This window comes from Euphorbia lathyris, chromosome 2 (genome assembly GCF_963576675.1).
Source record: "Euphorbia lathyris chromosome 2, ddEupLath1.1, whole genome shotgun sequence".
Classification (NCBI taxonomy): domain Eukaryota; kingdom Viridiplantae; phylum Streptophyta; class Magnoliopsida; order Malpighiales; family Euphorbiaceae; genus Euphorbia; species Euphorbia lathyris.
The window spans coordinates 44,279,219-44,295,097 of NC_088911.1; the positions used below are offsets into that span (position 1 = coordinate 44,279,219).

A 15,879-nucleotide genomic window follows, 5' to 3' on the forward strand; every position below is an offset into this window, starting at 1 on the left:
AATAGTAAAGGTGGGGCTGCGGAGAGGAAAGTTGCGTTAAGTAATGGATGAAGAGTGGGGTCCATATCCACGTGGCAGCCATGAATTTCCATTACAGATGTTTAACTGGATAATCATGCTATGTATTTATTCCGTCGAAAACACGTGCAGGATTTTTTTTTTTTTTCGTAGTATTTTAGAAAAATAATTTTGAACTGAAATGAATACGTGGCATGATTTAGCTTAAATATTATGGGCGTATTTTCATATTAAAACTACCGAATGTTGATTTAGCTTTGTTGGATATTTCAACATGTCATTCTTGATCAAATCTATTTATATTATTATGAACAGTGCGATTGCAGCATTTGGAGGCTTTAATAGTTATTATATTCTTACTTTTTATAAATTTTTATAAATTTAAATTTAATAAAAAATAAAATATCAAAATAGATTTAAAGTTTCTGAGAAATGTTAATTTAATTTTAATATATAAAAAAATCATTTTCAAATATTTATGAAATGATGTAATTATGGCTTTAGATAATGAGATTTGATATTTTAAGTTTGTGAAATTGTACCCTTTTAACCTCAAATTTCATTATCTAATATTATAATTATATTATTCAGAGGCTAAAATGATGCTGTTTTTTTATACGGTGTTAATTTGATATTTCCTCAAAAATTTTAAGACTATTTTACATTTTTAATATATATAAAATTTACTTAATTTAATTCTTGATTGAAACAATGGTTGTTAAAAAAGACAAGTCATAGATAACCTTTAAACATATGGATAAAGATTTAAGGTTTAAATGGATAAAGGTTTAAGGTTCAACTGAAGTTGAACCAGGATTGAACCGGAGTTTAAAATATCATGTGATAATTAATATAACCTTTAAACATATCAAACTATTAATAATATCAATAAAAATACATATTAATAATAACATAATGTTCTTTAATATCTAGAAATTAAAATTTTCTTTTCAAATGCTTCATTGATTAGTATATTTTATTCGGATTTGATATGCAACTTGAAATCCATCAAGACATAAAGAGAATAATTTATAAATAAACACTACAAAACTAATCTTAAAATACAATTTGGTAGATTGCAAATAGGATGTATGAAATAGAAAATAAAATCTAAAGTAGAAATTGTAAACATATAATTAGAATTTAGAAACTAGAGAGTTGTAGTATCACTATATCGATATAGAAAATGTAAAAGAATAACTAAGAACTAAAGTAATAAATTTATTGAATTATTGGAGTGTGATATGGCACAAAATAATAGAATGGGCCTAGACATACAATCTCAGTCTCATTATTTTATACATTTTGTTAGTCTAATAAGCTACAAATGATCTTTCTGGAATTAAGCATGGGGAGGAAGCTTCGGACTCCAAACATCACGCTCAACTGACTATATTGCGGAAAGATAGGTTTCAAACCAATAGAAAGTTGACACGTATACGAAGATACAAACTCTAATATCTATAAATAGCATGGAAATATAGAAGGCATGTATACAATTCTCTTAATTACTACATTCCTAAATCCTTCCTAGATTACATATTCTATATACTAATTTAGGCATCAGAGAGGGTTTGCCGGTCTCCGGCCCCCTGTTTGACGGTTTCCTTCCTTCTCAGGTGATCAGAAGTTTGTTGTCCATAATTAAAGGATATTCTGATATCACAGTGCATAAATTCTTAAATTTCCATCAAACTTATCTAGTAATTATTTAATGACTTATTTATAATTAATAGTATAAATTAAACTTGATTTTAGATTTTCTTAAAAAAACACAATTTTGACCGCCGTGAAACCCACTAACCTATGACCGGTTTTCCGGTTTTAACGATTCATCAACCGGTTCAATGGGTTTTAAGCAGGTTTCATAATTTTTTAGTATCTCCAGACTGGTTTGTCTACTGGGTCCCTTTCAACCAGGTTGAACCGACCAGGCCTGTCCGGGTCTTACAACCTTAAGAAGAACAAAATAAAGATCAAATTTTTTGGACAATTTACAAAGAACAAAACAACTAATCGCTATATTATCACTATTAGATAAGGTATAAATTTATCCCTATGATTATGGACAAAAAGTAGATTTAGCTTACGTACAAAATACTGCAATTTCAAGCCGCATAAATGAAGATAAGTTTTTTGCATATGCAATTTCATATATGGCTATCCTCCAATCTCAAGCATACTGACCACTCGATAAGGCTAAAATTTTACATCTTCTCTTACTGAAAAAACGCATCTTCCATTAATGAGGTTTGAAATTATATCGTCTGGTAAATGTTAAGTTTAAAATCGTATTGTTTTGTACATAGAGATTAAATTCGCTCATCATAACTATATGGCTAAATTTGTAACTTATCGATATTATTGTTAAGAGAGAAGTTGTGAAATGAATTTTGGAGTCTCATGTTGTGTTATTGTTGTTAAAGGACGGTGATTAAAAAAAGATAATGTGTATTATTGCTGCCGATTTTAATTTTACTTAGAAGATTATATTCTTATTTTCTATATATAATTAATATTAAATACAGATACAAAAAATTAATTATTTATAAGGATAATTTTTAATAATTGAAATTTTAATATTGTATTATAATTAAAATAAATTTTTTATATTCATAACAAATAATAGTAAATAAATTTTTATTTTATATATAAAATATTTAGATAGGATGCCTCTCTAAACAGAAGGCTGCATTCGCCTCTCTAGAACCATCTCTAATTATGAATAGGTAAATAGTCAAATGAAAATATAATTTTTCATTCTATATATATTCTTTTATTTTTTTCTCTATGAAATTAAAAGACATAAATTTTTACCTTCCGTTTCTCGGATTTCGTTCTTCCTTTCCGTGTCAATAGAGAAAATTACACAGAAATTCATATTTTAAAAACTATTTACAACTATGTCAAATCATAATTTTGGATTGTATCAAATTAATAAAATCAGTACTTTTAATATATTTTAAGGATTAGAATTTATAAATTAAAAGTCTAGAATATATTTTATAGGGTTTATAATTTATGAATTGGGGTCTAGAAATTTTAAATTAGAATATAAAATCATAATATATAGAAAATAATGACATATTAAGAATTGAATTTGATGACATGAATTAATTATAATTTTGTACTTAATTATGATATTCATGTATTTGACCCTTGAAATAATCGAAATAATATACTTGAAATTTTACAAACAATATTTATACCGTTACACATTTAAATCAACAAACTTCAAATATTTTTCTAATTTGTTTTGTTTTTTTTTAAGGTTAAGGTGCAAAAATACCCCTAACGTTTTGAGCCAGGAGCAATTTTACCCCTAACGTCTAAAATGGTGCAATTTTACCCCTAACGTTGGAAGTCAAGAGCAATTTTACCCCTAATGTTAATAAATTTGGTCAATTTGAGAAATAATTCATCAAACTGTCTTCTCGGTCATGAATCTTGTCATCTACACTTCATACGTGTGTCATTTATCAGTAACAAATCATAAACATACGTTGGGATGTGAAAAAAAAAATAAAAAAAATACTGTCTTTTTGTACGAACTAGACAAAATAAATTCAAAAAATTCATCAAATTTATAAATATTAATCTCAAATTCTATTATTAAATTATAAAAAAACATGAAATCCTTTTTTCAAAACGAATTGTTATGCAATTGGTGCTGAATAAGGGACAAAAATATCTGTGTTTTATAATAGTGTCTGAAATTGACCCAATTTATTAACGTTATGGGCAAAATTGCTCTTGACTTCCAACGTTAAGGGCAAAATTGCACCATTTTAGACGTTAGGGGTAAAATTACTCTTGACCCAAAACATTAAGGGTATTTTTGCACTTTAACCCTTTTTTTTAATAATGTGCAAAAATTCAATGTAATGTAGAGAAACCTAGAGCCTTCTCTCTAAAATACCAGACCTCCTCTTCTACTGGTCTTCACCGCCGCCTCCCCCTCACTTTCTTTCTTTTTCTTTTTCTTCTTCTTCCCTAACCCAAGCTGCCAAGCCGAACCTCCTCGTTTACTCCTTCCTGCTGTCTAGTTGAGGAGGAAGAAGCCCACCTTTCTTGTTTTTCTGGTTTTCTTTTGTGTAGTTGTTTTTATTCGCTTCGGTTTTCAGTTGGATCTTATATATTTTATCGGATCTCCAGATCTGTTCGAACTGTGTCTGTTGGCTACAATCTTTGTTTTTGTAACCTTTTCTGTTGTAGCAATGACGGAAACGGTAGATCTTATCCGTAGATCACTGGATCTACGAGGTTGCAAAAGAAAAGACTTAGATCCGAAGGTTCAGAATGGTTCAAATATTGAAGATTGGTCTACAGTTGCTTTGCGGCAAATTTGGAGTTACGATCAATATATATTTCAACTGTTGTTTATGTTTGTTGTACCTTTAATGGTCTTTTCTGTTTTTAGTAGTCATTTTCTTGCCCTAGTGGACTATTTATTAGGTTTTGTCTATATGTATGTGAGGTTTTATTCCTTACTAATCTCGTATTGTACTTGCAATTTTACTACTTAATAAAATATTAGCTTTACTATTAAAAAAAAAATAATGTGCAAAAATTCCTCTAAAATTGATTAAAAATTTTTTTTTTTTTTTTGAAATAAAAATTGATTAAAATTGTGCAAATATAACTGTTCTTAAATTCAGATATCATGTGCATTTTAGAGATGACAGATTCCACACCCCCTTTCTAAATTATGCATAGTTACGTCCGAAGTCCGGCGAGGATAGGCCCCTTGATACTTCCAGGGAACCAAGAGTGGCGCCACCATGGTCACTGCCAACAGCTAATAGCTTTATTCTCACAGCCAGTCAGACCATCGAAGAAGCTATCAAAGAAATGCGAAGCGTTAAGCAAACAGGGGCAACGCTTCTTATCTTCTCTTGCTACTGCAACGGCGGAAGGGGACATTTCCGCCGCCAACCGTGTGATAAAAAAATTCGTGGCCGCATCTCCTAAATCGATTGCTCTCGATGCCCTCTCTCAACTCCTCTCCCCGCCTCTCTCTCAATCTAATCTCTCCTCCCTTGCTTTCCCCGTAGGTTTATCTCTCTCTCTCTCTCTCTCTCTATCTATCTATCTATCTATCTGGTTGATATTTAACCTTCTATTACTCCAATTTACTTCCGTTAACCCCCTTCCAAACAAGGGCTAAGAGCAAGCTCTAACACTTGTGGTCATGTTTTGCAGCTATATTTGAAGATTACAGAAGCGCGGTGGTTCGATTGGAATCCAAAGCTAGTTGCAAATGTTGCGGCTTTTCTCAATAAACAAGGCCAATACAGTGAGTCTACAACTCTAATCTCCGATTCCATTTCAAAATTACAGCTCAAAGAACGAGATCTCCTTCTCTTTTATTGCAATTTGGTCGAGTCTCACTCCAAACACAATTCAATTCGAGGTTTCGATGATTCTTTTGCGTTTTTGAGGGAGCTGGTGTATGGTTCTAATTCAGTTTATGTTAAAAGGCAGGGGTATAAATCCATGGTTAGTGGATTGTGTGAAATGGGTAGGCCAAGGGAAGCAGAAGATTTGATTGAAGAGATGATGGAGAAAGGAGTGAAACCATCGATGTTTGAGTTTAGGTGTGTTGTTTATTCATATGGAAGATTAGGATTGTTTGAAGAGATGCATAGGAGTATTGACAAAATGGAAAAAGAAGGGTTTGAAATTGATACAGTTTGTTCAAATATGATTGTTGCATCTTATGGGGCTCAAAATGCACTTCCTGAAATGGTATTGTGGGTTCAAAAGATGAAAGATTTGGGGATTCCATTCTCATTAAGGACTTGCAATTCAGTGTTGAATGCATGTCCAACAATCATGTCATTGGTGATAAATTCAAATTCGAGTCGCCTTTATCCGGTTTCAATTCAAGAGTTGATAAAGATTTTGAATGAAGAGGAGGTTAAGCTGGTTGAAGAATTGGTTGGATCTTGTGTTTTGAAGGAGGCAATGAAGTGGGATGAATTAGAGGGTAAATTGGATTTACATGGAATGCACTTGAGTTCAGCTTATGTAATAATGTTAATTTGGATTGAAGAGATAAGAAAAAGATTGAATAGTGGAAATGAAAAGGTTCCTGCTGAAATTACAGTGGTGTGTGGATCTGGAAATCATAGTAGTGTTAGAGGGGAATCTCCAGTTAAGGGTATGGTTAAAGAGATAATGGTTCAGACAAGGAGTCCCATGAGAATTGATAGGAAGAACAATGGCTGTTTTATTGCTAAAGGTAAGGTTGTTAAACAATGGTTGTCTTGAAACAAGATTTTGCAATAAACTAAGATTACACTTTTTTGCTTATGGACTCTCAATGTTTGCTGCTGTTACTTAATTCTGCATTAATGGTTGCTTAATGTCTGATAAAAAGAGACCTTTTAAAATAAGGCAAAATATACACTAAGGAAAAGAAAGCATTTACAGATAACAATTGGAGTAGGGACTTTGCTTGTCATTGAATATATAACTGATGTGCCATTGGAAACATACATAAAAAAGGCACTATTCTTATTGTAAATTAAGCTTGCATTTTGGTTTCCGCTGTTAACCAGGATCAACAATCCTGTATGCAGACATAACAATGTTTCCATCCATTTACGTCACCCTTTCAAGTAATTGACTCACGTTGGACTAGAGCTTCTGTCCGCGGGAAAATCAATCAGAACTTTGCCGGATGATGCCTGAAGAAGAAGAAGAAGATGGCAAGACAAGGTTTCCATTGTCTTGCAACAAAGATGAACTAGTTGATGTGCCATTGAACATGAAGCATTCGTGTCAAACAAAAAATAGAAAGACACAAAAGCAAATTTAAAACATAAATAAAAGTCAACTTGGATTAAACCAAAAGTCAATTCAAGAGGCATCCTAACTCCTAAGCTAAAAATCATCCTAAAATTATCTATTGATGTTCTAAATAAATGAAACAATCCTTCTACTCTAGCCTTCAAACATCAATCTTTTCAGCCTTGTAAAGAAATTACCCCAGCCAAGGCTAGACAAGATACTTTCACCATGAGAAAAGATTTGCAGAAACTGCAACTAATCAAGTAAACCCCCCTTTTTCTTCATTCATCAGTTCAATATAAATGTGTATATGAGTTACTTCTTTGTAGTTGATGTCTCAAAGAGGGAAAGAATCTGGCGTGCGATTTCAGCAGAAGCATCAGGCTTTGCTGCTTTCAATGCTCTTTCCGACATATCTGCCATCAGGGTCTCGTCTCCTGTTATACCACCCCGTATGATTAACAATCGATAAATAATTCAACTTACAAACTTTAATATTATGACCATGATGATCTCATATTCAAGAAGCAACAATCATTAAATTGAGCAAAATATCAGACAAACACACCTAATATCTCCTCAATAGCGGTTCCCAATGTAGTTGAATCTAGTTCATCCTCCTCCGTTATATACCTTGAACCTGCTACATCTGCCATTAAAAGAGCATTTTTCAATTGATGTCCTTCTTCTACATTTGGCGACGGTATCTGCAAAGTACAGAGAAATTATTTCTTCCAGCAACACAACCATCAGTAATGAACACAATTAGCAAAGCTGAATGGATCACTGGATCAATGGATATTCCCAGCTGCATAGTTTCTGCTTAAACAGAGCTGAAATTATGAAACATGTGCTAATGGCAGCACAAGTCTTATGCTCTAACAACAAAAAGAGAATCACGAAATCTATTGATGAAATTAGCAATATTAATTATTTCAATTCAAAATTCGCCATATTTTGATTTAATCAGAAGGCTCCAAGTAGTCTTCGGGACAACAATAGTACCGTTAGAGCAAAAGCTCTTTGCAACTAACCATATACAAACACCTTTTTGTCCAAACTGTTTGCAAATTCATGTGAAACATTAGTCTGTCTCAAATTCATGAGACTATAACGGGTTTTTTCTGTTAAAATTTACCATGTAAAATATGAAAATAAAGGAGTTCTGAATATGAGTTTCTAAATGTCATATGATACATAGGTCTAGAAACTATATGCCCCTTCTACTCAAGAACTCGTTTGGGTGTATCTTTGGATGTCTGTGGACTCAGCTCAGAGATGTTACAAACTTCAAGAATCAGATGATTAAGCTGTTCGCAAAACCTTCACAAATCAAATTCCCATTCGAAGCAATTGTAGAATATCTTGCTAGGTGAAATTGTTGTGCAAGTTACCATAATTTGCAAAATAACATGATTTTGCAGTACAGTTGTGAGTTTGACATGCGTTCTTCTTTAACTAATACCGTAATAGAGGATATATTATGTTGCAAGATCTTTCTTTACCTTAAGTTCTATCTCAATATTGTCATATCAACATAAACTAGCAAGAAAATTATATATACTTGTTTGTCAGATCATAATAATAGATGATTAAGTGTGTCAAACCTCAAACTGCAAAGTGATATTTTGATTCATCTAGCTTAGTAGAATACCAAATACGACATTTTGAGATATCATTTCAACTCCAACATGAATGTAAGTACAGAAAAACGAAGATTATATAAATGACTCATCAAGAATAAAAGAGAACAAGTTTTCCAATTTACCAGAATAGCAGGTTTCCCAGTAGCTAAGATTTCGGTGCAAGTCATAGCACCGGCCCTGGAGACAACAAGGTCTGCAGCTGCATATGCCAAATCCATCGTATGCAAGAATCTACACATATGATAGTTTCACAAACCAAGTCAAATTCAAGGATGATGTAAAAAATGTATGAGTATTACTCATCATCCATTCACAGCACTGAGAATCCATTCCAAAATAGACTTAAACAGACTTTCTAAATATAAAGTTTTCATCTTTGCTATTCCTTGAGGAAAAGTGTCACTTTGTCTCAGTTGATACCAAGGTTTGATTTTCACTAGGGCTGTCGATTTATGACACGACAACACAACTTACAAAACAACATGGTCGACACATTATCATTTTTGTTGCATTTATATCATATATAATCAATCATGTGTATAAACTCATGAAAAAGATATATCACAGGCTAAACTCAGAAACTATACAAAAAGAAGAAACAAAAGTACTCACTCTGTCAAAATCAAATGTGAGTGGTTCCTAACAAGGCTTTCCATCTCATTATAAGCCTCAACACCCGTTTGCCATATGATAAACCAATTCTTGTGCTGAAGCAACATTTGGCTATAAAGATTCAAAAAGGCAATATTAACAGCATGAGCCCCCAAAGATCCACCAAGCACCAAAATGACCTTAGCATTTTCCTTCCCAGCAGACCTAGGAAAGAATAGCTTCCTAGCCACTGCTTTAGAGACGAATTGCCTCAACGACAACCTAATTGGGTTTCCACTCACCACACATTTATGCTTTCTGGGAAAACACTCGACTGTGGAATTATAAGCCACAAAAACAACCTCTGCAAATAATGAAAGTATGTAATTAGCAATGCCTGGAACAGAATTCTGCTCTTGGATCACAATTTTGATTCCTCTTAACAAAGCAGCAAGACAAGTAGGGAAAGAAACATATCCCCCAGTGCCTATAACAACATGAGGATCAAAATCTTTAAGAAGCTTGAAGCTATGGATTATTGATTGAATCAAATGGAAAGGAAGGGAAAGATTTCGAAGTGAAATCAATGGCCGGAATAACCGTACAGGAGGAATGGGAGAGAAAGGATAACCAGCTGAAGGAACAGAAGTACTTTCCATACCATCTGGGGTTCCAATGAAGATGATTTGGGTATTAGGGTTTGCAATTTTGAGCTCGTCGGCAATTGCCAAAGCTGGGATTATGTGACCACCAGTCCCGCCGGCAGCCAATACCACCCGGAGAACATCATGGGATTCCTGGTGACATTGGGTATTTCCGGCGATGATTTGGGTATTGTTTGAATGGTTAATCGATAAACAAGATAGGATCTTGCGAGGTCTGGGGTGGGTGGGGAAGTAGAGACGAGAAGGGTAAAATGGGGAAGATGAAGGAAGTGGAGAGAATGAGAGGAGGTGGTGGTGGCGGAGGTGGTAGATGGTGGCCATAAGTGAGGGAAGAGAGCATTTAGTGAAGAATGGTAAAGAATAGAAATGTGGAAGTGTAACTAACTATAACTAACTAACTAACTGATGTTTTCCTTTCTTTTTCTTTCAGTGATGAAGTTCAGTTGAGAAAGAGAGAGAGAGAGAGAGATGTGGGGAAGACGATAAACAAAACGTGGATTCTGGCCTGATTGGCAACCAAATTATGAATACTTGTTGGTGGTCTGATTTTGACTCGTTAACTTAAAATAATACTAATATTATTAAATTTAATTTTGTACCACGTTATGAAATAATTATTATTTAGGTTAATAATTATTTTAATGTATGTCCACGGTATCTAAATAAATGTCATCAAAAACAAAGTAAGCATAGCCTAACCCAAATAGATATCCACCCGCAAGTATTAATTATAGGATAAATTTCAAATAACATGTGGTTTCATTAAGATAAAGAACTGTTGTTTACTTTTTGTCAAAACAATGATTGGGGTTTTCAACTTTGGTAAAATAAGGGCTTTTTCGATTGATACAATTAAAATCACCCGTACGATTTCAAAAATGACATATTTTAAGAACTAATAATTTTCTAAGCAACTTTAATTCTTTAACTTTTTTATTTTGAGATTATTTAGATAATGTTTGGTAAAGAGAGAAAGTTAACGTTTAGAGAGAGAAAGTTCTAAAAAATATGATTTTCGAAAATCGAAAATGTAGTTCCATAGAAAATATGACATTGAACAACTTTAATTCTTGAAAATTTTCATTTTCATGTCGTTAAAGATGGTTTTAATAGCATTAATCTAAAAGGTCCTTGTTTTTTTAAAAGCGTGAAACATCAATCCTCGTTTTGATAAAAAGTAAACTGCAACCCTTTATCTGAAAATTAGTGAAACCACATGGATTTTATTTAAAATTTACCCTTAATTATATACATATGATCGTTAAAAATAAGTGTATTTTTTTTTTTTTGAAAAAGAAGATAAGTGTAATTAGAACCATTCGTTTTGTAAGTCTATTTTTATAAATAAATTTATCTTCCCATTTGTAATATACACTAAGACTAAGACTTTTGTAAGTCTATTACTATAAATAAATTTATCTTCCCATTTGTAATATATACATTTATATATATTTGTGAAGATTCCTTCGGATAGAGAGAGAAATGTCTTCTATACTCAGTTATAAATATATATATAATAAGACTTGACTAGAAAAAATACACGACAATGGCCAGTAGAAAGAATTAGTGTAGCCCATGCAGGTGAGCTACATCCTCAAAAAGAAGATGAGAGTAGAGAGGGGGAAAGCGAATACGTAGTTGCAAAGCGTTCGGCTACCATAAAGCTTCGGCATGAAGGAAGAAAGGTGGGAGAATCGTCAGAGGGCAGAGGCATAGGCCGAGGGGAAACTCTAAGGGACTTAATTAGTAGACCATTGTTCGGACACATCCCCATTATAGAATGGGCAAGAAAGCACAAGGCCAAGCTTGATAGGGTAAAATATCAACCGGATACGAGTCAGCGTAGTTATGGGTAATTAGGATCTGCTGTTGAACCAGATATCCCGCCCCTTACGCTTACGACCAGTAATCGATTGAAAGCAGCAGTGAGCCACCTAAGTATAAGCTGCCTTAATCAACTTAGTGTAGTGCTTGATCGTAAATATTCTTAGGTTTCATCAATCACGATGAGGCGATGGTTGTTTCCGGGCCTGCCTTTGCATGGAATGACCATACGAAAGCCAACGTACGGATTGAAGAGCCACTGGCCTGAAAAGGCGTACGGATCGATGACATCTCCTGGAGCGTGCCCCCTTCATTCACTGAAGCAAAATCGGCAACATCGGCTGCAGTAGGTGGTGACACCGAGTCCTTAAAAGCTGCATTCGGCAAAGACAAAGGAAGCGACTTGGACATCGCTTTTCCTCTTGTGCCTTTTCTTTGGGTTGGCACCTTCCTTTGAGCGGTTGGACCAGCTCCTTGCTTTCGAAGTCCTCTTTGCTTTAGTCGATTGGAAGAATTCTTCTTTTCTCATTCCGGAATATTAATCTACACATAAGTGTGATTATGATCACACTATAATTCAGTAATTTTATAACTGCAAATTTTTTTGTACATTTTTGTAACTCAATTATTTATTTTTGTATGGAAAAAACCTGTCAAGCAACTAAGTGAGCAGTTTCTTTCGCACTCGAGATCCAAAGTCTCACAAAAACCAACTAATTTTTCCATTATTTTTTTGCTCATATTCCATTAAATGGCAAAATGCTGATATACTTCTTGAACTTTTTAAGTCATTTCAAAATTCGCCCGGAATTACCCGAACAACGTAGATTTTCCAATCCGAGTTCCATAACGTTTCTAGCTTCATCCACGGCCACTCCGACGACGAGAACAAGTTTGTTTATTTTTGTTTGATCTAGTACATATTTTTGCAAGTATTTTTAATTTAAGTTTTATAACTTGTATTGTTGCTTTGAATTGCTAGCTTCCGGTGATATTGCTAATTGTAATTTTTATACTTTATTTCCCACAAGTGTAATACAAAAATATTGAAAAAGATTTACAAAATCAATAAAAATAGAAAAAAAAATTAAAACTTAATTCTTTGTGTCTTTATTGCTTTTATTTTTAGTACCTATATAAGTAGAAATTGTTTTCCGATCGATCTGTTAAGCGACATCGGAGATTCAAGAGAGTTGTTTTTATTTTCAGTCCTTGTAGCTCTTGTTCAATTGTTTCGTTAGAAATCAAGTCATTAAGCGCATTTATTTTATTTATTTATTTACCACTTTGCCTTTTCGAGAACTAGCTTTTTCTGACATGTCCGTATTATTTTTACCACTTTTTAACTCCACTAACGTAACTCTGTCGAGGTTGAAATTTAGGATATTTCGAAATGTGTGCTCAAATATTTTAGGATAGATTGACATTTAAAAAGTTCCATATCATTAAACAATTCAGCAAAAGTAGAGAGAGAGGCTCCTCCTTCTCTCTACTTTTTCCTCTCATTGATTTTCTTCTTTTCAGATTCGGTCATTTCTGCTACCATCACTGTCACCTAGGGCTGTAAACGAGCCGAGCCGAGCCGAGCTTTGGCCTGTTCAAGCTCTGTTCACTATAAAATTAACGAGCTCGAGCCCGAGCCGAGCTTGCTATAAAATTAACGAGCCGAGCCTGAGCCGAGCTTTGGCTTGCTCAACGAGCTTGAACCGAGCTTCGAGCTTGTTTCGATCCCAAAATCCTCTTTGGACTTTATTCATTAAGAAAATTATCTAACTATGAATTGTTTGTGAGTAAATCGTTAATTATATTTGTGAAGTTTGCTCGCAAATAACTCTTTAATTATGTACATAAACAAGCTAACAAGAAAAGTTCGTGAATAAATAAATAAGATGCTTACAAATAGTTTGTCTATTACTCATTTATTATGTTTGTGAACGAATTCATCTAATAACAACTAAATAATATTAAGTTTAGATATTTGTGAACTAACACAAAACTATATAGTTTTCTACAAAACTAAAATTTGTTCATAAATGTTCTAATCGAGCCTGCTCGCGAGCTTTCGAGCCGAGCTTTGGCCTGTTCAAGCTCGGCTCGTTTACAAACCGAGCCAGTAAATCGTGTTCACGAGCGGCTCGTTTACAAATCGAGCTGAGTCGAGTCGAGCTTTTATCGAGCCGATCATGAGCGGCTCTGCTCATTTACAGCCCTACTGTCACCATCACTTTTTCGGGTTTAATTCCTTCTTCCTGCTTCCATTTATATTTTAGTCTTCGTTTTTAGCTTTAGTTTTACTTTTTCTTATTAGTTTGAAGTCTGTATACCTTCTTGAACTTCTTTTTCCATCAAATCTACATCTGTGAGCTATACTTCTTTCTTTTATTCTTTTTTCGGTCTTAGCATGAGCGGAAAAAATTTATCTTGTCCGTAGATCTATAGACATGCGTGGTTGCATAAACAGAAAGGACTCAGATCCGAACATCCGGAAGAATCTAAATGATGAAGTATGGATTACAATGGTTTTTCAACGGGATTCGACTTACGAGAAGATATAATTTTTATGTTTGTTGTATTTGTACCTTTTATGGGTTTTATTGCTCTTTGTAATCTTTTTATTGCTCTTTGTAGCATTTTTTTATAGGTCTTATACTGACTATAGTATGTATGGTACGAAGGTTTTATTCCTTTTTATTTTTCGTGCTGTTTATACTTTTTAAGCCAATGGAATAACAAGTGGCATTTTTATTAAGAAAAAGTAATTTAGCACAGAAAAAATATTATATAATTTAACAAGGACTGAACTACCTGGTCACATAAAACAAAAAACGGTCCGGCTAACCTATGCCATAAGGCATAGGATAAGACATAATTAATACATTTTTTTTGTTCAAAAAGATGTTTAGTTTTTCTAGATAATCATATGTAATTAATAAAACATAATTAACTCACTCATTAGAATTTTAATAAAAAAAACTCATGCATATATGGGTAATTAATTTATTAGTCCCTATATTTTGATAAAAACATATTGTTTAGTCACTGTGTTTTAAAAAACACACTGTTTAATCCATATATTTTAAAAAACACACAGTAAGGTCCCTAACCTTTTTCTCGATGACCTTAACGTTTTTCTTGGTGAACTGTTTAGTCCCTATAGTTTTCCTAAACGGTAAAAAATTTAACAAACAGACGGAAAGACTAAACAGTTCATCGAGAAAAAAGTTAGGAACCTTACTGTGTGTTTTTAAAAATACGAGGACTAACTCACTCATTAGAACTTCAATAAAAAAACTCATGCATATATGGGTAATTAATTTATTAGTCCCTATATTTTGATAAAAACACACTGTTTAGTCCATGTGTTTTAAAAAACACACAGTAAGGTCCCTAACCTTTTTCTCGATGACCTTAACGTTTTTCTTGGTGAACTGTTTAGTCCCTACAGTTTTCATAAACGGTAAAAAATTTAACAAACAGACGGAAAGACTAAACAGTTCATCGAGAAAAAGGTTAGGAACCTTACTGTGTGTTTTTAAAAATACGAGGACTAACTCACTCATTAGAACTTCAATAAAAAAACTCATGCATATATGGGTAATTAATTTATTAGTCCCTATATTTTGATAAAAACACACTGTTTAGTCCATGTGTTTTAAAAAACACACAGTAAGGTCCCTAACCTTTTTCTCGATGACCTTAACGTTTTTCTTGGTGAACTGTTTAGTCCCTACAGTTTTCCTAAACGGTAAAATATTTAACAAACAGACGGAAAGACTAAACAGTTCATCGAGAAAAATGTTAGGAACCTTACCGTGTGTTTTTGAAAATACGAGGACTACTCATCAGAACTTCAATAAAAAAAAAACCCATGCATATATGGGTAATTAATTTATTTAGTCACTGTGTTTTAAAAAAACACATTGTTTAGTCCATGCGTTTTAAAAAAACACACAGTAAGGTCCCTAACCTTTTTCTCGATGACCTTAACGTTTTTCTTGGTGAACTGTTTAGTCCCTACCGTTTTCCTAAACGGTAAAAAATTTAACAAACAGACGGAAAGACTAAACAGTTCATCGAGAAAAAGGTTAGGAACCTTACTGTGTGTTTTTAAAAATACGAGGACTAACTCACTCATTAGAACTTCAATAAAAAAAATCATGCATATATGGGTAATTAATTTATTAGTCCCTATATTGACAAAAACACACTGTTTAGTCCATGTGTTTTAAAAAAACACACAGTAAGGTCCCTAACCTTTTTCTCGATGACCTTAACGTTTTTCTTGGTGAACTGTTTAGTCCCTACAGTTTTCCTAAACGGTAAAATATTTAACAAACAGA

The 15,879-nt window shown here is 33.2% G+C and overlaps 2 protein-coding genes across 2 annotated transcripts; one reads left to right on the plus strand and one right to left on the minus strand.

Annotated features, from left to right (window-relative positions):
• The first annotated feature begins 4,675 nt into the window (after window positions 1-4,675).
• On the plus strand, window positions 4,676-6,333 carry LOC136217984 (pentatricopeptide repeat-containing protein At2g17033). Its single transcript, XM_066004705.1, has 2 exons — window positions 4,676-5,068; window positions 5,221-6,333. The coding sequence occupies exons 1-2, from the start codon at window positions 4,727-4,729 to the stop codon at window positions 6,289-6,291; spliced, it is 1,413 nt and encodes a 470-aa protein (XP_065860777.1). The 5' UTR covers window positions 4,676-4,726; the 3' UTR covers window positions 6,292-6,333.
• Window positions 6,334-6,405: 72 nt separating this feature from the next.
• LOC136217986 (uncharacterized) lies at window positions 6,406-10,216 on the minus strand. The gene is made up of 4 exons (XM_066004706.1): window positions 9,072-10,216; window positions 8,582-8,690; window positions 7,382-7,520; window positions 6,406-7,250 (listed from the first exon to the last, which is right to left on the minus strand). The coding sequence occupies exons 1-4, from the start codon at window positions 10,034-10,036 to the stop codon at window positions 7,129-7,131; spliced, it is 1,335 nt and encodes a 444-aa protein (XP_065860778.1). The 5' UTR covers window positions 10,037-10,216; the 3' UTR covers window positions 6,406-7,128.
• Between the last annotated feature and the right edge of the window lie 5,663 nt (window positions 10,217-15,879).